The sequence below is a fragment of the Ceratotherium simum genome, chromosome 14 (assembly GCF_057802395.1).
Source record: "Ceratotherium simum simum isolate JZ-2026a chromosome 14, ASM5780239v1, whole genome shotgun sequence".
Classification (NCBI taxonomy): Eukaryota; Metazoa; Chordata; class Mammalia; order Perissodactyla; family Rhinocerotidae; genus Ceratotherium; species Ceratotherium simum.
The window spans coordinates 43,603,716-43,630,708 of record NC_141913.1 but is presented as its reverse complement, the minus strand read 5'-3'; the positions used below and the strand labels follow the sequence as shown (position 1 = coordinate 43,630,708).

Genomic DNA, 26,993 nt, shown 5'->3' with positions numbered 1-26,993 from the left:
TCCAGTAAAGCCCACAATGTCATGAGCATTTTGGGACATAAATCCTATAAGCTATTTTGCAGGCACATAGTTTTTCTTTGTAGGGTTTGAGTGCTTTCCTAAACTTCGCATCTTCAAATGGGCAAAATAAATTATAAATGTTGAAAGCATTCAACCACTGGCTGAGCAGTCATCTCCTAAAGCTGGGGAAAGTATCCATTTTCAGTTCTTTGAGTACCTAGAGCTGATTCCTTATACTATTTGTGCTCTATCAACAGATCTCAAAAACTTTATTATAAATTACCTAGGCTTAAGAAAGAGGTTCATGGTTAAAGAATATATTGAATCAATAAAAGCTGTCTTTTTTGATGTGATGTGATGAGATTTTTTTCAGAGGGAGTAGGTGGGCTTCAGTGGTGTATCTTGTCATTCCATTCTGCATTTGGGGGATTACTTTCTTTCTTCCCCATCGAGGTTGGTTGGTTTGTTTTAAGGAATAGAAAGCTGAAAGCCACAAAAAGTTAGGCTGTGAATTAGGAATTCTGAGTTTAAAACAGGGAGCCTGTCCTTAACTGGTTGTGTCTGAGTTGGTATTTCAGTTGTGTTGCCAGGATAACCTTGTGACTCTTGCAAATGTACAATTATTTTTGGGTTCAGTGATTCCTGGACGAGTCTGTGCTATAGGAACACCAAAGGCCATGGAAATTATTAAAGACACAAAATGTTGAGACAGAGTTGGGTCCTCAGAGGCTTTTGAGTAACTAACTAGGGTTTCATTTGAACCAATTTTGGGGACCATGCAAAGTACTGCTACTTCCAATTTATTAATTTCTAACATTTCAATCCAGTTGTGACTTTGTCGACTTACACACATCTTTCTTCCTCCCAGGCAAGAAACTCAGACACAAAATTTCTATTTCTAATGGCAGACATTTGGGGTGCAGCCACCAAGCAGTCACCCTTAAAAATTAATGAGCTTAATGATGGTTAGAGAAGTGATTGTGATGGTGGTTTGGGAGGGAGGGGCCACGGGGATGGCAGAAGGAAGAAGCCTGGACTCCTCATAAGTGACAATGATGTGAGCCCCTGTCCTTATCTCCCCTCCCCATTCTCCCTTCCCCCTCCCCCCAGTCACCACCCCTTCCATCCTCCTCTCTTCACAGGAGCCAAAGCAGATAGAAAGACAGGGCGATTATGAAGACGTCAGTTGGAGCGTAGGCAGGCGAGAGGGGCGCGCGCTCCAGATGAGGTCCGGGGGGAGCCGAGGAGGGTCACTCATGGACGACCGTGTGTGTGTGTCTGACAGACTGTGAAATGGTGCGTTGTTGCACGGCTGCGCTGCACCTGGGCCCTTCATCTGTGATTGATTGGTTTGGTCATGTGTAATGGTCCCATCTGCTCTGTGTTGTTTTTCTTTTTTTACTTATAAACACCGTTCCCAGCGGCTGAGAGAGGATGAGCTATGTTTTGTCATCTTCACTTACACTTTAGCTCAAAAAAGTGGTCAAGTAGGTAAGCTCTAAAGTCTATCCAAGTAATGTAGTAGGAAAGTACGAGTTTTCCCCTTTGCTTGATTTGTGTGCGTGTGCGTGTGTGTGAGTGTGCTGTGCTTGTGCGCGCCCTCCTGCGCACGCGTGTGTGCCTGGAGTTTTCATGCTGCCTGTTAATATCTGAATAGTTCATGAACCACAGAAGACCAAAAAATCACAGAAATGATTTGCACAAATCTGTGTATCGTGCGTGACTCTTACTGCAGCGAGTTTTTTTTTTTTTTTTTTTGTAACGGAGCCAATACTTAATTAAAACCGCTGACATCATGGTGTTATAATTAAGCGTGGCATTAATTAAGCTGGAATAACGATTTTTTTTTTTATTAAGAACTGCTTCTATTGTATAAGACCGTTATCGGGTAAAAACAAAATAATTTTAAAGCAAAAATTAATTCCCTCTGAGTCCTTTTCAACTTCCCCCAAGTCCGGTCTCAGGACTGTCGTCATCAGGGCTGTGTGTGCGTGTGTGTCTGTGAGTGTGTGTGTGTGTTGGGTGGTGGTGGGATGGGGGGAGAGTGGAAGTGAAATTTGTTTTTTTTCACCCAAAAATGCTGATCGGCTCCTGGCATTCTGATGGCTAATTATGCATCGGAGAGCTTCGACAGCTGCATTCATCATCATAAAATGTAATAATTAATGACATTCCAACAAAGAAAAATATGCAAATGAGGACTCATTAGCATTTTCATATTCAGCTTTGATAATGCTTTTGCTGACAAGGTTGTAATTAATGAAAATTCATGTCGCAGTCAGGAGATTGGATCGGTTTCATTCCGCTCACAATTCCCAAATGCTTGCATTATGGAAAATCGGCGGCTCTGCCAACTTTTCAGGGAAGAAAAAAACACACACACACACTAAAAGCACCAGATGCAAATTAATGGTAGGGAGTCTTTAACTCTTTAAACCACCCCCCTAAATTTCCATCATAGGAAACATGTGATGAGTTTTAGCCTAAGAACTAGATTCTTTTTTTTTTTTTTCCATAACAGCAATGAAAGTACTTTTATTTGTGACCCAAGTACGAGAATTTCTGGCGAACTTTTTTTTTAATATTAAAATAAACCCTCCACTTTTTTCCCTTTTTCCTTTTCCCTTTCAAGACTATTTAAATTTACATAGTAAAACATGTTAGGACAGCCAAACCCCTGAGTGTTGTGTTCTGTCCTCTAGCTGGCAAATTTACGCCAGGACAGTTTATTCATCCACATGCTTTTTGGCGACTCTTCATCATGTATTTATGCTTATCTTCTGGTGCCTCCCTCCGTGTGCTACTCAGAAGGTCGGAAGAAAAGCAAGTATTCTATTTCTCTGTTCAGGTTGGGTTTTTTTTTTTTTTGGATGATGGCTGTTTTTTTAGTGCTTTTTCTTTTTAGTCTGTTCCTTTTGTGGTTTAGTGTAAGGGTTTGGGAATGTGCCCATAATTCTCTCACTCAACACTTCTGGTTTAGTGTTGTGCTTCAAATGTAATTTTAAGAGACACCATACAATCAAAATGGATACCCAGAAACCCCAGAACAGAGATATCGATAAGCCTTCAGTACAGAGAGCTATTAATTTACAAACCCTCTGTGTGTTGCTTTCAAAATGTGTGACTGTAGATTGGCAAATAACCATTTGGTGCCAACCTTGTACCATGTTTTCTCGTACTAGCCTCAAGTTAAACTGAAGGTTCTGTCCCGCCCTCAACATTAGAAAGAAAATCCTAAATAGAGTTCTGACCTGATTTCAGATTTGATCTTGATGTTAAGATGGTTGTCACTAAGTTGTATCTTTTTGCTGAAGCAGATATTAAACAAAAAAAAAGAAGAAGAAAAAGAAAGGTCTGTGTAAGGATTAAGAAAATGAGAGAATGAAAGCATATTTCTTTATAAATTGTCAAATTTATAAGCATTTTCACTCTCAAATAATATAAACCAACTTCAGGCACTTCCTAAGATGCAGTTTCCTGTTTATTTAAATTGTAATTCCCAAAGTTGCTAGCCCAGCATAAATAAAGAATATAAATATGCCTTGTTAAGGGAACATAGAAACTTTGATATGCTGGGTTGTATTTTTCTGAGTATCTCAGTAGAGTAGAAAGTCTCATCAGTTATTTAATGAGGACTTTAAAGTAAATCATTTTTCCCTATTATGCGATTAAGAATGATTAGATTTTTATTTCCCATTAATCTCAGAGTTCCAAGAAACAGAATTTTATTTCAATCTCTTGCTTTATTCCAACTTTAGTTTTGTCGCAGTTTGTACATGAACGTGTGTGTGTGTTTGCATGTGTGTGTACACATGGTGTGTCAGTGTCTGGAGATGATGGTGGCTCTGTCCTCTTTCCTTTAAAATCTATTGTGTTAAAATAGCAGGCAGAAGATTTTACTTTTTTTTTTCTTTTGGTTTACTTCCTTTTTTATGCAGGCAAACTGCCCATCCAGATGGCAGAATTTCACCTGTAAGCAATCTGAAACGATAGGTTAATTCTGACATTTTATAGAGCTTTTTAATTTTCTTTTCATACAGTACAACTAAGTGCAAAGTAACTACTCAAGATAATGTTTCCTTTTTTTTCCTTTTAAAGCGCTTCCTGCTGTGATTGGTTCTTTTTTCCCCAAAATCTGTATGTGGGGCTCAATTAAAATCTGTGGCTTTAGGCACTTTGCTGCTATTGTCAAAACCACATCTGATGAAATCTTTGACCACTTCTGATGTGTGCAAATGAGGAAGTGATGGCAGAAGGGAAGGAACAAGTGTCGATCAGCAGGTTAGTCGTTGAGAAGCAGATCATTTTAATTTTATAAGCTCAGAGTTCCACTGGCTTTGATGAATTCACCGTTAGTTTTCTCCTCCCACCAAATTCACAAATATATACCAACTCATACCTTCCTAAGTAATGCCTAGCATGGTGTTAGCAACTGGAATCTTGAAATTTGGTTTTGTTTTCAGTGTGGCTAGCCTCTGGTGGCTTAGGTGACTGGGTCACCTGGAGAAATACTTTGAAATGATTTATTGACCTCTTATTAAGGAATCCCATTATTTCTTAAAGCAGGTTTGGGGGATGTTTTTGGAGTAGGATGTGAAAGGGAAAGGGAGTATTGGAGATTGTTTTTACTCATAATAATTGTAATCATACTGTATTTACAAGTTGTTTTTGAATGCCACCCTCTTGTTTTTATTTCTAGAAATCCTTCATTTGCATGAATTATTTCTTGAGTTATTTATATAGTAAAGATGGCTCTAGGGACATCTTTTCCCCTGGCTTATTCCTCTGGGAGAACGTTTTCGAAAGTACTCTACTAATAATATATCTGTTATGATTTAGGACCCTCCTCATGGCATTATTGGTTGCTTTTTCTGTTTCCTGTTTTGTACATGTTAATTCCTGTGGGCATTTTCTTTTTAAAGTGATGAGAGTTACACCGTCCGGCAGCAGGCTCCGTTTACTGGAGTTATTGAACTCTGAAATAGGAAACCTGTGGGTGATCAGTTTTACCCTCCCCAGAAGCTATTACTTCAGTCAAGGAGAATTGCAGCCCCGGGACTGAGAATTTTAAAGTAGTTGTTTCATTAAAACATGCAAAGATTTTGTTTCAGGTATTGCAACAAGATCAACATTTGTTTGTGGCCAGTAAAGCCAGCGTTCCTGGCAGTATTCTCATCCAGTTGCTTCTCATATTTCCCTTGCAAACTTTCCTATTGGTTGGGGTCTGTGGAGAGATTTCAGTGGCTGGCTGGTGGAAATGTTTGGGAGAACATTTGCGTATCAAAGTAGCCTAAATATTTGCAAAAATGTTTGCTTGAGTAAAAAGAATCCACTTAGGATTAGGAAGTAACTGCTTAAACATTTTAAAAGCATTTGTGATTTCCCGAAGTATATTATTCATGAGCCAAGGCCTAACCTGAATTTCAGGGGTCAGATCAGAATCCATATTTTTTAAAAGCATATAACATAATGAATGTTTTGCTTTATGATTAAGATCTATACCTTTATGTGTATAAAAATTCAAAAAAATTTAAAAGACACAAATAAAAATTGTTTATTCTTTAGTAAACCTATAAAATAAAAGATGTAGAGAAAGAGCCTCATGAAATGATAGGATATTGAATAACTCTAACCTCATTTTTTCCTCTATTATGTGTTTTTCCTCCTTATGAAACACAGTTGTGCTCATGTGACATTCTGTTCTGTTGGAGTCCACAAGCTTTCTTTAATGGTAATGACTTAAATGTCAGATCTTTCTCTTTTTTCTTGGTAAAAAGTTTAATGTGGGCATTTTTGTGTTCAAATTATTAAAGTTTTAACTGCATTACACTGATGGTTTGGAAACAGTACATATAAAACTCAATACAGGCCAATTTTTCCAATTTGTTAACAATGTAGGAGTTGAGCTTTGACAATTACTGTACTTAAAAGCCCCTCGGATCAGGTGTTATGTTACCATCTGGACATTTTAATTAGTAATAAATATGTGGATCTGGATACACAGAAATAGGATCTACAGTACACAATGGCCCAATGCACTCTGTTGGTGCTGAGGTGTGCGTGGTTACATTTTGTAAGTGTGTATGTGTGTATATACTCATGTGTAAATGTAATTGTGTGTTGAGTATGTGTTCATTCCTCCTAGGAAAGCCAAGCGTAGAATTCTGGTGCTTTTTCAAACTGGGCACTATCACAATACCAAAACATTTGGCTACTTTTCTTGAATAAGAAGTAAAAAATATATAATAAATATGCATTCCTAGGTAATACTTGCCTATATCTTTTTAATGTTCATACTTCCTCGTGTAATATATGGTATGGCATGACAATACAATGCTGACGTTAGAGCTAGGCTTAGGCAGAAGATGTGTCTCCTCTATTTTATAGCTGTGTGCTCTAAGGCAAATAAATCAACCTCTCTGAGTCTCCTTTTTTCCTCACATATAGAATGAAAGTATTAATGATAATAGTTATGATACCTATCTGACAGGATTATGATGAAGCTTCTAAGAGCAGGTATGTGAAAGCACGTGATAAAATACCAAGACCCATAACAAATGATTTTTAATACAAATTATCAATTCATAAACCACATACCATCTTCACAAAAATGTGTTCATAATTTTAAACATGAAGCAAAATGACCATTTTTATCAAGTTTCTGGATATTCTCTTTGAAATATTGTGTTCTTAAGACAGAAGTGGGTACATTTGAGGTAAATAGTGACTCCTGGAGAAATGACGAGTGAAAATAGTTTAGGGAAATGAGTCTTAGTGTCTTTTCTTTCAGAAAGATACGTTCGTGTTTCTTTTAATTATTATGAATTTCATATCTGCAAACCAGTGTGAATATACTTTAAACAATAATCCTTATTGTTTAGGAAAACCTACCCATCGTAATTTTTATATATACATATATATAAATTTGCTCAAGAGTGCGTCATCCCCAGGAAGTGAGGGAGTTGATAAAGTTGCTGTTTGACACTGGACCAGATGAGTTTGGACACTGCCATAGAAAGTTTTTTAGTTTTTATTACAGGGCCAGTTGTCTTTCTGAGAATTCTTCAGGGGAAATACGAGCATTTGTTTTCTTTATTTAAAAGAATGGTATAATGGTATACCATGGTGTAATGATACTATTTTGGTCATTTCATTCATTTCATCTTCCTCTCCTTTAATAAATGCATACCTTGATTACAGTAAAATATTGTTTATATTACATCGTTTCTGACAACAAATATTTATTACTGTAGACAACCTGGTTTTAATCAGTGTCTTAGAAAGCTTATAAGACTTGTCTCTGGGACAAATTTGCAGGAGTATGCAGAGTTCCTTTTTGGTAGTATGCTAAGAGGGGTTAAATTCAACTGAGGTAGTCTTCAGTTAATTCATTAATTTGGTAAATATTAAGGAAACCACAGAAGAAACAGGAATTTGCCAGTTAAGACTGTACAGCTTTTAAGATTTTTTGGACTTAGGAATGAAAACTGGTTTCATTTAATGTTTGATCAGTTTCATTTAAGTGTCTCAGTCTAATGACCAGTTTCATTTACATATTCTAATCTGGTGAACAGATAGGGTCAACATATGATTTGTCTTGAAATTTTTTAAATGAGGCTACAGGTCCTTCTCTTTGAATCTCCATTTGATAAAAATCTCCATGTGTACTTTAATCTTTAGATTTCAGTACCCACAGTCATGAGATGAGAGAGAAATTGTGGAACTTCTTTAAAAATTATCTCATAAAAGGGCTTCAGTTAAAAATGGGGGGGGGCAGCATTTAAAATTTAATAAAAAAAAATAAAGTAATTCAAAGTAAAGTCTGTAGCCAAACTCCTTAATTGTGATGCATTTGCTGAGTTCCCCTCTTCCATCGTCGGGCCTGCTCTGATGCCATATGGCCTACCATGGAACATTTAACTTGTCAGATATAATGGATTGTCCTGGAAGCAGATTTTTGCTTTGAGCACTGGGCTTCTTTCTTGCATTTCACTCTCAGCTCCAGGCTGCAGGATGAAGGATTGTGGTGGAAATGCAAAGAAGAGCCACACAGTTGATTCCCCTTAAGAGAGTGACCTATATGCTACAAAATTTTACCCACGTAAAGAGGCATTATCCCCATCACTGGCCTTAGCAGGCAGCATGTCAGAATCATTTACATTTGCCTGGACTTAACAGATTGTGCAAACATTTCAGAATTGAGTGCTTAGGAATAATAAAGCATCGTCATTTTAACTTATGCAAAAACGGTGTCGCCACGTCGGCCAAAAGATAAGTATTATTTATCGTGACCTACATGTAACCTAAACCACCTGGTTTGTAGGTGCTGTAAATTAAGTTCAACTCTTAAATCTACCGAGGATGCTAAACAACAACAACAAAAAAATCCCTTGATGAAGATGTTATATGGCCTCATTGTTTTTGTTTGATGAGTAGAGGTGAAGTTGAAATGATTTAGGTAGGTGGACAAGTAGCAGTTGATTATTCTACCAAGCTGTCCACCTTGAAACTTAAGGGCAAATTTTCTGTTTATTCTCACCTACTTGAAATCAGAGATTGAACATCCTGTGGATTGTTTAAATTATTTCTGTAAATGTAAAAATATATCATTTGATGTTGATTTTAATTTGGGGCTTTCAAGGGGTAATTCTTTTTTTTTTTCCTTTTCAATTTGTGATATTGTTTCTGAAATGACAAGTTTGGAAAATGCTAGGAGGAGTTTGTGACTTGTGCATTTATAGGAAAACTTCCTTAAAAGAATAAGCGGTGCCCTTTCTATATGTACATGTACATACATAGCTGCGAGGGACTCTTCCAGTGTAAACTACTGTAACCCCAAAGCAAATATTACAATACAGAAATCCATAATAGACTATTTAATCAATCAAGCACAAACCAGTGCAAAAATCAGTAACTTACATATCTCAATTTAACTATAAAATGCTACATATTTGATTGCTCTAGGGTTACAAAAATTAATTAATAGATTTGTATATGACACATGGAAATACACTGAAAGAGACTATTTGCAAAGGGTAATTTAATATACTTGCTAAAACGTGTGTTTATGTGTTAGAAATTTAATACTTAATTTATGTCTACAAATTCATGTATTACTCATAATTCTTAATATAGATCTATAAAAACTACTGGGCCTTGAAAACTGATATAACCTCACTTCTATACAAAAAATTATTTCTTTTTAGTGAACAACTTTCCGTGAAGCAGCTAAGAAATCTCTGTTAAAGCTGGTATATAATAGTAAAGTGTACTTGTGTGTATTTCTTACTAATCCTAAACTGAGCACATTTGTTTTTATTAATGCCAATAATAGGATGGTTTTTTCCCCTCCGTGTATTCAAATTTTGGTCAGGCTTCCTCCTAAATGAGTTTGGGTGATGCCTGGCCAGTCAGCTCTTGTTGGGGCACGTGCGCCCTCTGCTGGCTGTTCAGATTGGAACTGACTGGTGCATGGGATACTTCTTTTGCTTTTCAAGGTTGGGGGTTTTTTGTTTTTTGTTTTGTTTTGTTTTTGCGTTTTTACACTAGTTGTATATTTGCAGTGATTATACGGTTGTAGGTTAATACTGTGTGTGGCAGTTAATTTGTTTTTATTTGGAAATGAAGGTTTTTGTGGGTTTTTTTTGTTTTTTTGGTTTAGTTTTGCTAAATAGACTCCTGATAGTTCAAGTAACATGTAAAGTATATGCCACTCTCGAGTTTTTAAGTGGCCGATTTCATATTACCATTAATTGTATTTTTGTTGCTTGTGTAGTTGCTTGTGGCCTGATGATGCTTAAGAAGAATTCTTGTTTGACTAAGTTGGGAGTGGAACTTAAAAGGGACAAGTCATGGAAATTTTGAAACATGACTCTGTGTGTGTAATGGATTTGGTAGGTAATCCCTATAGAGAACTCTCTGATAGCGTTGACAGTTTCACTTGCTTCGTGAAGGAAAAGGAGTGTATATTTACATCGTAGTGTTTTATAAAGGCGTTCTGGTTTCCTTGCAGACTAAATTAAGCTATCCTCCCTGGCAGACGTTGAGAATGGTAGTTTGAGTGGAATATTTTTTATTTGGTTTTTACCGTTTGGGGTTGTAGTTTATAGAGTGTGAGATGTTAAAGGAGCAAACCACTGATGGTCTCCTCATTCCCAGGTCTCAGGACTAACTTATACAAGGGCAGTCACAGAGGGAGCATCCTGGCCTCTCTGCCATTGCTCAGATGGAGAGTGTCCTTGGGTCCTAGTAGGGAAGACAGGGCTCTGTATAATGAATATGTCTTAAAAATAGCAGCAATTTTTGTTGACAAGTTTCCTTCAAATTCTTTATAATAATTAATCATGTCTAGGTGATTTCTACATATTTCTGAAATGAAATGACTTGATTGAATCAATAGGGTAAGTGTTATATGGAGAGGACAGTTTAGATCTTTACAGCTCTTTTGTATTATATTGCAAATTTCTCTAGCTTGTAAGCAAATTTCATCAAAACTCCCAAACCAGCTCTCCCAAATATGGAATAATCAAAGAGCTTAGAACTAGAGAAGGGGGAAAATGTCATCTCAGTTCTTTTCAGTTTTCCATCTTTTTTTTTTGTGAGGAGATCAGCCCTGTGCTAACATCTGCCAATCCTCCTCTTTTTTTTGCTGAGGAAGACTGGCCCTGGGCTAACATCCATGCCCATCTTCCTCCACTTTATATGGGACACCGCCACAGCATGGCTTGCCAAGCGGTGCGTCGGTGCGTGCCCGGGATCCGAACCGGGGAACCCCGGGCCGCCGCAGCGGAACACACGCACTTAACCGCTTGTGCCACCGGGCCAGCCCCCTCAGTTTTCTATCTTTCCAGTTTTAGGTACTAGTTATCTAAATTATTAAAATTTGTTTTGGATAAATCATAGAAGTATCAGTTTTTATTTACTTTGATTTCTTTAACATTGTCAAATAACTGTGAACTGCATTCTAACAAATATCAAGTTCCCACTAAATCTGTTATAATAGCATCTTGCATGGAATCTCAAATACATGTCTTTCCTGTTGCCCCCTATTACCACGATGGGGTTCTGTGACGTGCTCTTCCTCTGTGCTTCTCATTATTCCCATTACACCCCTACTGATGTGTATTATTGGGTTTGCTCCCTAGCATTTCTCTTACCTCTTGAGAATAATGTTCATTGTTGACACTCCAGCAGCCAACATGTGGTACACAGAGGCACCCAATAAATATTTATTTCCATATCATGTGTTTTGGACCTCTTTCACAACTATTCAGATGATCATTTTTGCAAGTTGCAGAACTGAACATTGCTGTCTGGAAACATCTATTCCGCGTAACGAATTATTTTATTTTCTTGCATATTGTTGATAGGCTGAGGTCACTGTTCTGACTACTCGCCTTCTCCTTCCTCCTTTCTCTGTCTTCTCCCTGATCATCCTTTCCTCTGCCTCTCCTCTTCCTTCCTGTGCCCGCACCTTCCTCTCTTGATTTAGTCATGCTCATATATTCAGTAATTGGGAGGCTTTTCTTAAACATCACAGCGGGGACTCAGTGGCTTGTGTAATTTTATCTGTGAACCATCACCTTCCTTTAACAGTGACGAGTGTCACAGGGGGTCAAACTCTGAGTAATTTGGTTCTGTTTACCTCCCAGATTGGTTGTCCTGGGCCCATTCTCTTAAACTTGATCTTGAAGAACAGGCTCAACAGTCAGCAGTTTTCCGACTCTTTGTATGCTCTAGGGATGCCCTGAAATGTATTTTGAATTCTGGGCTCTTTCCGCCCATCTTCTCGGTAGTGTATGTTAAAGGAATATAGATCAGTTGTAATTCAGTGCTAAGGCTAGAGAAATGGACATCTAATATATTACTGATATATACATAAATGACACTTGGATTATCTTCTGTCTGAGGTTAAAAATGTTACTTATACATGTGTGTATGTTGGTAAGTATCATACTTATGTGCATTATACATATGTAAAAACTGTATTTAAAATCTTCACGAAATCGCCATCCTCTCTATTTTTGTGCCGTCTTGAATATCATATCAAACGTGTGTGGTTTCTTGAAGAAATGATAATTGTTATCTTCTTGGTAGTTGTAAGCTCAGCTTGAGGCCATTCCTTACATGCCACAGTGCTAAAATATGTAATTTTCCTGTATAGACCCTCTATAATGAACTTAACACTAAACCTTTTCCTCTGTTTTCTGTTCCACTGTGCCTAATTCAGAGTTTGGTCATTATTATTTTTTACATTTAATATTAGTAACACTCTATTAGAACATCAGTTTAATGGGCAGCAAATAATTTGTTGCTAAAAGTGATTTGCGTGGTGAAGTGTAGCTATTGATTTTCTTAAAATTTGCTATGTTCCAAATAATTTAGTCAGGCAATAAAGTCTTACTTGTATGACGTTGTCTCTGCTGCTTCTGGCCAGAAATGTCATAGATCTCCTCCAGAGGGATCAAAGGACCAGATTCTCTCCCTCAGTATAGACTTGTGATGCCTTCAGTAGAGCGTGGACTGGGGAGAATTCCTGGTGGAAGGGCCCTTTTAAGTTAACAAGCCAAGTCATGTTCACTGGAGGTTGATCCTGGAGTCTAATGGTGACTTCTGTCTTGGGATAGAATGGGGGAGGAGATGCTTTCAGAGCAGGGGCCAGTGGGGCTGATAGAAGAGGATTGACCTTTCACCTCTAGGACTCTCAGGTTTTGGAATTCTGTTCCAAGGGAACAGAATTTATTAAGGGAATCTGCGTGGTAATGTGAAGTTAATTTCTTTAAAACAACCAGCCTTCCTTAGTGGAGAAGAACAAATTTAAAGGGCTCGTACGCTGCCAGAAAAAAGGTTTCTCTAACTTGGAAAATGTAGTTGTCTGAAAGGGCCTCGGAGATCAACAATTGTTTATGTTAAAAAAAATCCAGTTAAATAGGTTGGATCGGTAATCTTTTTTTTGTTATCCACCAGCTTATGAGGTTTATTGGAATTTCATCTAATTTAATGTTAAAGTCTGTGCCTGTCACTTAGATTGGTTACTCTTATTCATGGCTTGTTAGAGTAACCAGTGGAATTTTATTAAAAAAAAAAAAATAGAATGCCAGACCCCACTCCACTGAAGGCAAGTACCCTAGGGTGGAGAACCCAGGAATCTGTCTTAAGAAAAGTCTTGCTGATGATTCATGTGATCAGCAAGGTTTCTTTGCCATAGAATTGAATTTGGGGGGATTGCTTTTCACCATGCCCATCCTTTGTCTTCCTTTACTCCTAGAATACAGTGAAAATATTTTATTTCTGCTTGCTTTTGATACCTTTCTTATGTAGTGCGAGATTGACCTTTTCTCATCTTTATATGAAAAATTATTATGTTTCTTTGAATAAAAAATAAGATTTCAAATGCATATGCTGTTTCTTCAGAGGCCATGCAAGTCCTTAATTACCTTGGTTATTCCAATCATCATAGACACAGACCACAATAAAAATATAAAATAGGGTAGGCAGAACTATTAAGATCTTATTGACGTAAAGCCAGTGGTAAGTTACTCATTAGAAGTAAGTTGAGTGATTTCGGGGTTGCCCTTACTCCTTCAGGTCTCTAGGGGACCCTTGTACAAATTGCTGATTCAGAAAATCATTACTCTGGCGGCTCAAGTGGCCGTTTAGTGGCCTTAAAGAGTTATTTGACACACCTCCCCAAACAGCTAAGTTATCCCCATGATTATGTTGATTAATTGCACACTCTGTGGAATTAGTGTTATTTTCAGTGAAAGATTTTCCTGCATGTGGAAAATAAAGCATGAAACTCATGTGCTTTAATTTGCTAATGTGTGTGCTTCTCCTAAGCATGACACCGAGTGAGGGGATTATTTTGGCTGTTGTTGTCTCGGGCACATGAAGTAATCTAAGGCAGTACTTTTATTTTGCAATGAGAAGGTAATTTTTGATATACCAGAGGATGTTCACTCAAAATATTTGTTGATTCTAACATTTTCATCCATCGAAGGACTTGAGACTTCCTCTTTGATTTACTGTGAATTGAATTAAAATTATTTCAGGGGAGGGTTGTGGTAGTGAGAAGAAGACAGGCGGAACAATCTTAGTTACCACAATAGATAGTGGTAATACATCTAGAATATTCCAAAAAGACGTGGCATACGGTAAAAATGGGTACTGGAATTGGAAACTTATGTTCTAGTTTCATCTCTTAATGTCTGTATAACCCCTTCTGTCTGTATAAGCCAGTTACCATTTCTTATTTTTAGTGACCTCATCTGTAAAAATAGAGATTAAAATGCCCATCTAAGGAGTTCTTAGAGTGTGGTGTCATAAATAATATAAGTGAAATTACTTTGCGTACTGTATGGTGCTTTACAAACGTGAGTGCTTTAAGGAGAACTGAATATAGATTCTGAACCCTGGGCAATCCCCCAAAGTGAAGAGTTTTGGTGATGCCTCAAGATACTTAGCGTAGCAGGAATTTTAGTACACCCACTGTTTTGAAGGCAACACAGTGTCTAGACAAGATGAGGTGAATCAGTGACAAAATGCAGCCAAAACTCATAATTTTCCAGGATCAGAGCTATAGATCATTACTGAGTATTCTATTTTTATGACTTAAGCACATCAGTGAAAGAGAGGGCTAATGCTAGTCTTTTCCGGAAAAATGGCTAGCTCACTATTTCCTGTTATCCTTTGCAAAACCTAAATGCCTCATCAACTTTTTCCCCATTTTTCTTTCTGTTCTCAATTTAGGAAGAAGGAGTTTATCAGCTGGAATTGAGTTTTAATTCTTTTAGCATGAAATTTATTTTAAATGTGGAATTTTTAATGCCTGTGGTTGAAGACAGAGTTGTTCTGTTAGCGTAAGTTTCTGTCGGGGAGAACCAGTGCTCATCTCTGAATTTCAGAAATCAGAAGAATAATGTCAACTTCTGATTTCTTGCAAATTCAGACGCTCACCTCCAAACTAGGATCAGGGATGATTAAAGTTGACCAACTAATGAGAACACCAAAGGTGTATCTGCATAGAAACATCACAAAATAGTCAAAAATGTTTTTAGATCAATTTAAATAAAAGTAAAATTCGATTTTTGAACTTACATTATTTATTTGATAGAAAATTATTAACATGTATTAACCCAATATATTGTTTGTGTTGTTTTTTATAATAGTAGTTGCTAAAGTCCCTCAGGATTTGTATTAATAGACAAAAAAGATGAGGGCAGCTATGTGTATTCAAGTTGAGGAAATATTGTATTAAATGTCTTCACTTGCATGACTTCTCAGAGGATTTAACATGCTAAGATAACAATGTAAATTTCTGGGGGAGGGATATAGATGGCTTGTAACATTTCTTAGGCCCTTTTGTTTGCTTCCCTTTTGTTTTTTGGAGCCTCTTGTGGGGTTACTATGCCACAGAAGACCCTCGTGAGCGACGCTGTGGTCCTCTATTATAATTATATTTTTACTTTCACTCTTCTCTGTGCATTTTAATACACAGTCCTATTCTTCACATAGAGAATGTGTAGAAATGCAGTCTGCTGCCATGTTTTTGTTGATTAGTTGCTTCAAGTTAACGCAGAGGTGGTTGTAGCTTATTGTAGGACATCCCTGGTTCTGGTATACATCATTTGCACAGCTATAAAGTACCTAGAGGCCTTTTAGGAATAAAACACCATGTAAAGTTAAATGATCACCACCTATAAGACACTTTCATTAATTTCATATCAAATTCATGAGTGTTTTGAGCTCTGGGATTTGAGTCTTCAGGGTTGGGCTTTTAGCTTATTTATAGATTTTTTTTTTTTTTATTCAGAGTTTAAATACCAGCAGCACAGCATAGTGCTGAGAGCACAGCCTTTGGAATAAAACTGCCAGGGTTTGAATCCTGGCTCTGTCTCTTACTACCTGTGTGACCTTGGGCAATTTTCTGTTTCTCAGTTTCCTCATCTGTAAAATGGTATTTACATTATCTGCCTCAAGGGGTTGTTGTGCAGATTGAATAAATCAATCGGCAAAGCCCTTTGCATACTGGGTAATAGACTCAGCTTGTCTTGTTTGGCCAAGGGAGGAAAAGGCAGGCATGGGAAAGATGAAAGGACTGTAAACAATAACCTCATGTGTATTTTCAGAACCACCAAAAATTCCAGTCATTGTTTAATGAAACAGTCTTTTCAATATGCAAAAAAAAAACATTTAATAGGGTAACCAGGGGTGGTTTGGGATTGGGGAGGGGGACAGAGATTTATTCTGACTGGAACATAGTTATGATGAGTTCCCTAGTCTAATGGCAGAAAACAAAAGGCTCATTTTTCAGTTCCCAGAATGAGAATTAACAGTGAAACAGCCTTGCTTGATATCGTCCTGCAGCATCAGATAATTTATCAAGATTTTTCATGGCATGATATGTTCCACTGTATAGGTGCATCTTTTTCAGTGGTAGGTGAAATACCTACCATTTATATATAATTCTAAAAGTGGCCTTTTAGGAATGCAAGGCTAGAAACCCAAACATGAGCTTATTACCCTACTGGTCAACCACCAGTGGAATCTTCTATGTTACAGCTTATCTTCAGAAATCATGTTATTGCTAAGTTATTCTTGTCTGTCTCTCGCTTTTTCCATGTGGATTAGAACTGTCCAGATGTAGCAGTCTACCAAAGGTGATGCTTCTTAGATGTATCGCTGTGAATGAATGGACTTATGAAACCGTTGTTTCCTTCATCTAATATTTTCATTCTCATCCAATTCACTTGGCATTCCCTTACAATAGAGTACCATGGATATATTGGAAGAAAAATTAGAAGTCAAATGGAAAATTATATAAGAATATGAAAGTATTAAATTTAGAATTATATAGACATTTGTTAACCATACTGCCTCCAAATAAAAAACGTTTTTTTCCATATCCTTCTTGGGGGGGGTGGCAGCAAGATGAAGAATTATTGAATTATCAGCAAAAATATTGGCCTTAAAAAAAATTGGAAGTAGCTTATATTTTCTGCTCCGATTAGTTTTTCTAGGGCAAGAGAAGAAGAAAGTGAATCCTTTATTGATTGTCAGTTGGTGTCATTTTTAATAATCAAATTTAAATATAGGTTTTTAGCAGCTCACAGGTTCAATTTGGACAAAACACGTGTTGACTTTACGGATTGTTTGCTCACTGTAGATGTCGACTTGTTCTACAGAAGGGGCTGCGTGTTGATCTCCTTTGTCTCTAGAAGGATTGATTGACGGATGTTGTGTCTGCTCATTTACAGCATTTTTCTTGTTTAATTTAAAAAATTGTGACATAGTATTACATGTTCCTTGTATACATCATTTTTGCAGAAGAAAGTTGTTTAGCCAATATGTCGACTTAGTTTATGAAATCCTCTCTCTAGCTTTCATTCAGCCTTCAGTGTACGCCATTAGGTCATATCATTCGTTTCATGCACGGCAAATCGTCACCAGCAGCAAAATTTAACATTTGGTCCTTTTAGGTATAAAAATGAATCAAATGCCTGACAAGATTTGTTTCTGGTATACATTTCAGAACACCCCCCCCCCCCCTTATGGGCATACGACAAATGTTACTAACGGGTACTTTTAGTTTTTAAAATATGGACAACAGTACTCCATGCAGTAAAAGACTTGAGCGATTAATGCTACCCTTATGCCTCTTTTGAGTAGTTTTAGCCATGGGGCTTGGCACTGCCACCATTGTCTTTGTGCCAAAAAATATCCGCAGCGGCTGTCGCATTCTAGTACTGGAGGGTTGTCTCGAAAATTCCGCAGTGAACGCACCGGGTTTGTTCATCACTGCTATCTCTTTTAAATATTGGAAAAATAGGATCTTTCGCTCTTTCAAAGCTTCGTTGTGGTTGTGGGGATGGGGGGAGGTGGGTGGCGAAGAATGGAGCAAGGAGGAAAGAAGCTGTCCGTGCCAGCCAGTTGGTATAAGGGACAGAAATCCATGCCTGACATAGAGTAAACGCAGATATTTAGGAGCTTTTGTGTTCATGAGCACAGATAGTTACTTAAGAATCCTACTCAAACATGTTATCAATGCTCTTGAAAATTTTATTATCTGAAACAAATGTTCCAGCGAATTTTAAGCAGAAAATCAACATCAAGACCATACCTAATTTTTAATGGACAATTTACACAAAAGATAGATTTTTTTTTCCTAGAAACTGAGATGTCCTTGTAAAATGGCTGCTTTTTGTCATTAGAAGATGATGGGAATAGATACAGTATGTTTGAGAAGGTGCTTGGGTTTATCCACAATCCCTGATTATTTTGCTCCCAAACAGGGGTTTGGGCTCTGAGGGCAGATTTATGGTTGAATTTGGGAACAAAAAGATGTAATAAAGTTAAAGGCTTACACTATCAGAATGAAATGTGTTTGCTCATGATCTCTGGAGCGATCTATTTGATGGTAAAAGTGGATGGTACAGATGAAATCTTTACAAGGAGCATAATCCTAAAAAAAAAAAAAAAAAGTGCACCTCCCAGCCTCCTGCTGGCCGCGCTGCCTCTCTGGTACCTCGCAGACTTCGACAGAGTCCTGGACGGGTGCCCATTGATGTCATGGAAACACTCAAATTACTGAGAATGATTCATGTCTATGCTGGTCTCTTATCCTCCCCCACACAAACAGGAGTAGATTTTTAACCCTGACAACTTGTAATTTGCAGTGGGTTTATTTTTGTATCTGGATAAATATTTTTTAACAAGCAAAATTAAGATTAAGCAGTCTGTATCTGATATGATAGTAAAGAATGCTGGGTCCGTGTAGCCAAGAGTACTTTGGGGACTCTGCGCAGCGTGAATTCATATTCTTCTCATCTCTCCGTCCTCCTCTTCTCCCTTCCTACCTCCTTGCTCCTTCCATTCTGCTCTCCCTCTCTTTCTCTCCTTTCTGCTGTCCTCTGTCTCCCATTTATTTTCATTCATATTTTCTGTCTCTTTCTCTCTCTCTCTCCCTCATCCTTACTATGTGCACTGACCTTCTAGCTTTAAAATAATGGAAGGAATTGCCCCAACTTATGTATGTGAATTAAGACAAACCCTAGCAGGAAAATTCTTCTCTCCAGGTCTCTGTGCTGGGGTTGAGGTGGGAAATACTGCCAGGTGGTAAAATCCTATAGGGGATAGCTTCAGTAATTCCTTCTAGAGAAAAAACTAGATAACCTTTCTTCCTTCAAACTGTACGTTACAATCCAATATTTAGAAATTACCAAAACGGGGCACTAGATGTTCAATTTCCTAGGCAGTCAGAGTAAATTGTACTTTATCTATTTTTCTGTCTATCTATTTGCCTACTACCTACCTCTTTACTTGCCTTTCTAGTTGTTAAACAAGTGAATATTATGTCAAAGTGGATTATGTGGTGGTTGTATTGAAGCTTTTTAGATGCAAGAGCTTAAGGAAGGACATAAGTCATTTGAGGTCTCATAAAGGTCATGTCTTTTCTATTAGTAATATTCATAAAGAGAAATTAAAGGGTGTATGTAGATTACATTTGACTTACACAGAAGAGTAAGTATGTTTGTGTGACCATTTACACTTCTGAAACAAGTAAATGCATCTTTTCTTTAATGTAAAATCCTCATACAATGAGAGTTATTCTCTTAGATCTCCCAAGGCTGACAGTCTGTGAGATGGTCTCCTGTTTCATTGGAATTGAAACTGATATGGGCATTGATTTTCTACTTTGCTCTGAACGCTATACCAGAAATGGGACAGGGGGAGTGTTTTTCCGAGTTTGAGATTCATTGAAGTCAGTGGAAAAGTTAAACTGGGGGACAGAGGGTTAATTTTAAGACTCAGGTCTGGCTTTCTTTGAAAATCATCTTCCATTGTGTGTGTGTATATATATACACTGTGTGTGTGTATATATATATATACACTGTGTGTGTGTGTATATATATATATATATATATATATATATATATATATATATAGTGACTTAGATGCAAGGTATACTTTTGACCAGATATAAGATTTATTAAAGATATCTTCTTCACGTGGTGTCGGGAAGGCATACTCTACTAGCATTGTCATTGAACTAAAAGATAAAAAATGACTGTGGTTACCTTTAACATTTATGTTAACTCATGGTGAGAGGGAAAAACTTCGGGGTTGTAAACTTTATAAGGATATTCATTCAGCCACTCAAAATACTAGTTTCGAATTTTCTCATTGGAAAAACAGAAGAGTATAGTCCTGGATGTAAAGTACAAAGTACCTTAAGCTCTAGTTTTGAAAAAGAAGTATCCTTCAGGCTTGGGTGGGGTGGGGTTCGTGTTCTGGGCACTTGGCTGTGTCACTAGATCTCTTTAATGTTCGAGTATGATCGATTTTCTGTGACAACTCTTCATATGTCACCAGCTAAATTCTACTGTTTAGATCTCTTGTAATGTGGCCTCATTGTCTTCCTTGCCGATTATTAAGCCTAAACATACTTTTAAAAGAAACAAATGAGCAGCCTGTATTTTATCCTTAGATGTCGCCAAATAGCATCAGAGGCTCTATAGCTCTCTGTAGAGCAGTATAAAATAGACAAAAATTGGATTGTTAGAATTGGAACAAGACATTGACATTCCATTATTGCTTGTTCTGCTGGGTCTCCTGGTAGAATCTGAACTTGTGTTCAGAGTGGGCAATTTTTCAAAAACCCTTTTTCCCAAATGTACATTCCATCATCATCTTGATCATGATGGGATTTACTCCTGGGAAAGAGAGTTTTTAAAAAAAGAGAGAGAGAGTTTCAGAATTTTGAATAGCTTCTTTGCTGTATTCACCATCTGGAGAGCCTTGATTGATTAGCTTTGGCCTCACCATTAAGTGTCAATATAATCAATGGGAATTACTAGGCTGGGGTCATTACATAGATAATTTGCCTGCTGTGTAAATAAAAATGAAATTGTTTAAATTTTGTGAGAGAGAAAGAAAGTGAAAATAAGGAATGACAATTTGTTTGTTAGAGAAAGTGGAGGCCATTGGAATGACAGTTTTTGGAAGTGTGGAGCAGTTTGGCTAAGAATAGGAATGAAGGATATTTTTTTCCAGTTTATCATAGCCAGAGTGAGGAAGTGTTCTTCTCTCTCTTGCTTGCATACATTGCCAGTAGTGCCTACTTTACGTATGTAAACATCGGGGAAGAGAAGTAGATGTCTGTTACCTGGAGGAGACTTTTTTTTACAAGAAAAACACAATTTACACTTCTTTGTTGTTTCTCTCGGCAGGTAAAACAGAAAGGGGCTCTTACTCATCTTATGGGAGAGAATCAAACTTACAGGGTTGCCACCAGGTAAGTGAGAATCTCGCTTGGGGAAGGGTTGAGGGAATTAACCTAATCTGGTAACTCAGTTTGTCTTGTAGATTAGATTATGCATTTTAGACTGTGACTCTAAGATGCACTGCAAGTCTGCCGATGCCTCTGTCTTTTAACAAGTAATGGAATAACTCAGAGCTTGGAAGTAATAAACACCTCATCTTTAGATCCTTGCCGTATCAGAACTGCATTCACTGGCTTGTTTTTATTTTTTAATCCATCAGCCTAGATCAGTGGCACTGTTTGCAAACCAGCGATGTCGCTTAAAGTGGTTCTATCAAAAGAGTTTATTTGCAATTAGGAACTTAAGAATTTCTGACTCTGGAAATACTTCGTGCAGCCATGTGTCAGACCCTGAGTTCGGGTGGCTATCGCCCTAAATTATAGTTTTCATAGGGGCTGTATGATGTTGTGTGAAAACAGGGTTGTATTGAGGGATGAAAATGTCTGTGAAAATATGATTTGTTGTCCCTTTTTGTTTCTGAATTGTTTTTGGCTGGAAGTCAAGGCCAGCAGGCTAACAGCAAAGCCGTCTCAAGGGAAGTATGCGTGAGCTAGAAAAATAAGAGTACTTTAATTAAATAATAAAATGCCAGTGTAATACAAAGGTATAGCATGTGTGTGTTTGTGTCTCTGTGCACTCTCATTTGCATACATTTAACTCTCCAGAGAAAGCACAGTTCTAAAAATACTATCGATAACCAAAGTGCAAGCTTTGTTTCAAGACAATTGAGTTTTTATATTTGTTTTCTTTTTAATTTCAATATCGGTATTAATCATATGTTTAACTCTTTTCTTTTTTTTTTAAGATTTAGACTTTCTTTTTGTAAGCGCATTGGTTTCTTACATTGGAAAACTCTTGATAGAATTTAATAATCTTCTTTAGTATTCAAAGCTTTCTACTGTTTTATTATTCTCTCAAACAGAATGTATGTTCTTTTTATGCTGGAAAGGGAATGCTTCTTCTTAACCCCTCTCATCTTCTTTAATGATAGGGGAAAAAAATCCATTTTGAATTTTTTTAAACAAGGTGTTTAATAATGTAAGCAAAACAGTTTTAGTAATTGAAAAATATAAGCAAACAGTTTTAGTAATTAAATAGAGCCTATGGAGGATGTTCCGTTTACATGTCAGTCATCTATCACGAAAGGTGGAATTCTGGCAGAGTTTTGGTTTTTTTTTTTTTTCCTCTGGATATATTTGCATTTTTAAAGTCACTCCTTTGGCCCAGCCACCGAGTCAGTGCTCTCCGGCATCTAAAAGGTTTGTTGCAATGAGGTAGACGGTGCTCAGTTAAGGACTCCTGCTGCACAAGCTGCAGAGTGCAGTTCACGGCAGTTTGTTTGGAAAGAATATTCTGCAGGAAAGAAATTTACAGCCATTCCAGCGCAACGGAAACATCTTTGGAATGTGAGTGCAAGTGTTCGGGGTAGATAGCCTGGGCGACAAGCCTCTTAGTGCCGAGTCTCTGGTGTAAAGCTCTCAATTCCTGCAGAAGAGCCTGTTCCTGTGTATCTGGTTTCGGAGGGTCAAGGCAGAGGTCATTAGAGTTTTGGGGAGAAGAAAGTTGACAACATCCTTCCTTTTTGCAGATGGTCATGGCAGAGGTCTCTGTTTTCGCTGGGCCTCTTTTTCTGGTCAATGAGAGAATAGGCTTCCTCGCCCCTGTATCCTTTCTCGCTAATGGGAATTGGCGTGATTCCTCACAGACACAAAGATTTCCTCTGCTGAGTAAGCGCGAGGCCCCTTAACTTGGGAAGGCATCATCCAGCCCTCGTGAGTCTGTCTGTGTATGTGCAGGGACACAGACCCTCCCTCGGTTTGTGGGAAATACTTCCCTCGGGTGAAACTGAAGTTAATTTTTTTGGCAGACACAAGGTGAGAAGTGGAAAGGGGCAGAGGGTGGAGTAGAGGTGGACGGACTGGCATGTGATGGCTGCATTTCTGGGCCTTGGGAGGTTCATGTGGAGACGTTCCTGTCCAGGAAAATTCTGTTGTGTGTAGAAGTATGACTGCATATGCTTTTCTTAAACAGTCTTCATATTATAGATGTGGAGTGGGGAGATTCTTTCTTTCTTATTTCTGCTTCCTGATTGTGAGTCTTGCAAGAACCGACTGTCTCTGTGCTTAGCATGGTCTCAGCAGTATCCACAAACAGTGTGATCACTTAAGGATAAATAAAAGAATGAAATTTTGGAAATTCCCTGATTAAGGAAATAGGGACGGCTGGAGATGAAAAGTGTACATGTTATGATTTTCTGCTTTCTGTGAAATTTGAGAATACAAGAGACCACAGTGTGTCTTCCAGTGAATGAGTTTCTCTTGTGCCGAATTGTTTTTTTGAATCCCTGTCTCCAACACCAGCTATGGAAACCAAAAAGAAAGGCAAATTTTCGGTATCTTGGGTTTCAAGTCTAAATAGCAGATCACAGCTGAAATGATTCCCCACTGTGTGGCGAGGTGAGTGACTCTCATGGAGGGGAAGCTTTTGTTTTCTCTTGTTTACTACACTATGGAGATGCTGGATGGAAAACCTTTAGATCATATGTACTAAGGAGCTCCAAAAGCTGCTTTATCATATTATAACAATGTATCCTGTGGACACAAAGGGATGAGCACTGTTACATGTGAACATGCTTATCCCAGTCCCAATAGCCTTTCGTTTCATATGGAGAAATAGCAGTGGTAAGCAACAGGTAGGAAAACACTGTCCTGGAGAAATAAATTATTAGTTTGAAATGTACGTTGTTTCAAAAATGCATCAGGTTAAAAAAAAATATATATATATTTCCATTAGTTTTCTCTTGAGGATTTAATAATAATAGTCATAGTCGTGGGTTTTTAAAAAGTGGATATTTTAGCCGAAAAATAAAAGCCCGCAGGTTCTTTGTTATCAATTAAGTTGTTCTTATTAAAAAAAAAAAAGTAATGGGATAATATGAATTCATTAATTCATTTCCACATAAATTATCAGAAATAAATATGGTGACTTTTTCAGACTTTCGAAATTGTATAGAAAATGAACCAATAAACCAAAGCGGCCAAACGGACTTTTTTTAGTTCTCACTAAATATGGCAAAACTAATTTAAATCAAATTGGGGTACGGAAATCACACCCAGGCTTAAAATGTTCTTGCCAAATTGCAACCTCATACTACTTTTACTGGCAGAGAAAATAAAATTTATAATGGAAAGTCTGACAGAAATGAAAATGAGCGGAAATGAAGTTTTTCGCAAGATAGTCCAACCTTAATACGATAACCAGTAGCTAATACCGGCCATCACTGCAGGTGACAAAAGGGAAAAAATGTCATCTGCTTTTGGCCTCTTGCTGCTTTGAATAGGATGTTTGGCAATTGCAAACTTTTTTTTTTTTTGTCTTGCCGAGATCTTCTGTTTTTGAATGAGATGATGATGTCAACACAAATGATTGTTATTAAGGCAGAAGTTTTCCCCTTAAATGGAAGTTCAGCATTGATTATCAGGAATTGTTTGTCTTTTCCTTCTGGGATATAGCCCAAGTCTCAAGCAATGGTTTCATTATTAGTATCTCCTGGGTAAGGGGTGTGTGTGTGTGTGTGTGTGTGTGTGTGTGTGTCTAATATATGGAAAGCTGGGCCCTGTCTGAGACCAATTAAATTAGAACCTTATGAGTTGGGCTTTTGTGTTTCTGACTACTCCCTAGGTGATTCTAATGTGCAGCTAGGTTTGATGATTTTCTAGAATGTTCTATAGGAATATATGCTATTTTAAAGACTTGTGTTCAAAATCTAGTATTTTCAGTGACCTTGAAAAAGCTTTTAGACTTCTTGCCTTAATTTGACTATTCAAGGCATGGAAATATATTGCATATGTACTTCACTTAAAAGGCAATGAAAATTAGTGACATTCTGAAAATCAGTAAGATGCTTTGAAATCTTTATACAAAATTCCACAACTGACTGTCCCAGCCCATATCTTGTTTTCTCTAGTGAAGTCCAAGGCTTTAACCTCATCCACATTCTTTTTCTTTCTCAGCAAGTAATCAAATAGGACTATGCTGATAAAGTTATTTGATGTTTAGATCTTAAAACCGACGGCATCTAAGAATTAGAGCTAATCTCGGATACCTTTGTTAAATTCCAGAAACTTTGAACCATAGAGGAAATGAGTCTTCTCTCTATATAATTTAGTTGGCTCATAAACATAGTCATTTTAGATTCATTGAAATTAAACATGTAGTTGGTTCTGAAATGAATTACACATGTAAGAGTTGATTTTTTTCTTTTAATTATTTTATTTTTGATACAGACAATTACAAATTACTTAATTCTAAAACTTCTGGCGCTAAGTTTTTCTTATCTCAAGTCAAAATAGAATATAAGCAAAAAAGATTTGAAATCCTTTGTCTCTTGTAAACGTGGCTATTTAGGTCTTGTGTAAGCAGAAATACATTTTGGGTTTTTTTTTTGACATTATGCTTAAATGTTTGTTCATAGCATGCAGTAATTCAGTCCAGGTCCTATGCGTTCTTCCTGGGAACTGCTTCCATCCATGGACTATGCCTAAGCACTCTGCTTTCCCTTCAGAGTTCTTTTTGAATTTGCCATTATTTATGTTTGTCGAATGCTGATTTCCACCAAGATTCTGAAAACTCCTGGAGGGCAGGGGCCAGGTCAGCTTTATCTTGCACTGTGTGTACTCTGTGCCTAGCAGGGTGAGGATTGTGGCGACCTAATGTTTATTTCCCCAGCATCACTTTTAGGAATCATTTTGAGAGAGTCAAGTCTGAACAGCAATGTATGAGAACAGTATAGTGAGCATCGTTTTCATGCCTGTGAAAAGCAGAAAATCATACTCTCTCAAAGAAATTCCTTGGGAAGCCCTTCCTTCTAAGGTACTGTGCAGACCCTGGAATGACACAGAGGTCATATTATGGAGAGTCACTCATCACTCACTTTCAAGGGGCTCAGTACTAGCCCAGTGGGCTCACGGTCCTAGGCCTATGCATTCCAAAGGAGAAGATGAGAGAATTGTAAGTGTTCTGTGTTTCTGGTGGGTGTGTTATTGAAACCAAAGGTCAGAATCCAGGCCTGTCCTTTTTGAATGTGCCAATGTGGACAGTGGGACAGAATATTTAAAATCACGATGGATTCCGACATCACAGGGCTGGAGTTTGCAGTATGGATGCCATTGCGGCTCTGCCCTGAGCACTGGTTTTTGGGAGCAGCGGCTTGTTTGTTTGGGGGCATTACTATATGTACACCCCTCTCCCAGTAGCCACCCAGCAGTCACCAAAGGGGGGAATGGAGCATTCTTCCACTGCATTGAGTAACAAATATTTATTCGCCCTCTAGTGATGTGTTAGGAACCTGGGAAAAAAACAAAGGGAAGCTCGTGCATATCCTCCCTTCAGTCCCCATCAGCAGCTTTCTGGATATTAAAGGAGAGAACCAAGTTCCATTCATTTAGTTTTAAAAAAAAATTATTAATTTTATATAGTGTAAATTTGTAAATACTCAGAAAAGTTGAAAAAATAATAAAATGTACCATATACCCACCACATAGATTAAACAGTTGTTAATATTTGTTATATTTGCTTCAAGTGTGTATATGTATAAATATATATATTTTTCAATGAACTATTTTAAGTGGCAGATCTAATTAGATTTTTCATCGTGTATCTCTTAAAATTAAG

At 37.5% G+C, this 26,993-nt stretch overlaps 1 protein-coding gene across 11 annotated transcripts in view; it reads left to right on the top strand.

The window, feature by feature from the left end:
- Positions 1 to 26,993, top strand: part of TCF4 (transcription factor 4) — a 352,006-nt gene that overhangs the window by 152,920 nt on the left and 172,093 nt on the right. For all 11 annotated transcript variants that reach the window (XM_004422560.3, XM_014781432.2, XM_087439265.1 and 8 more), the window contains one exon: positions 21,228 to 21,292. In XM_004422560.3, the coding sequence (XP_004422617.1) occupies positions 21,228 to 21,292 (65 nt within the window). The remainder of the gene's footprint in view (positions 1 to 21,227; positions 21,293 to 26,993) is intronic.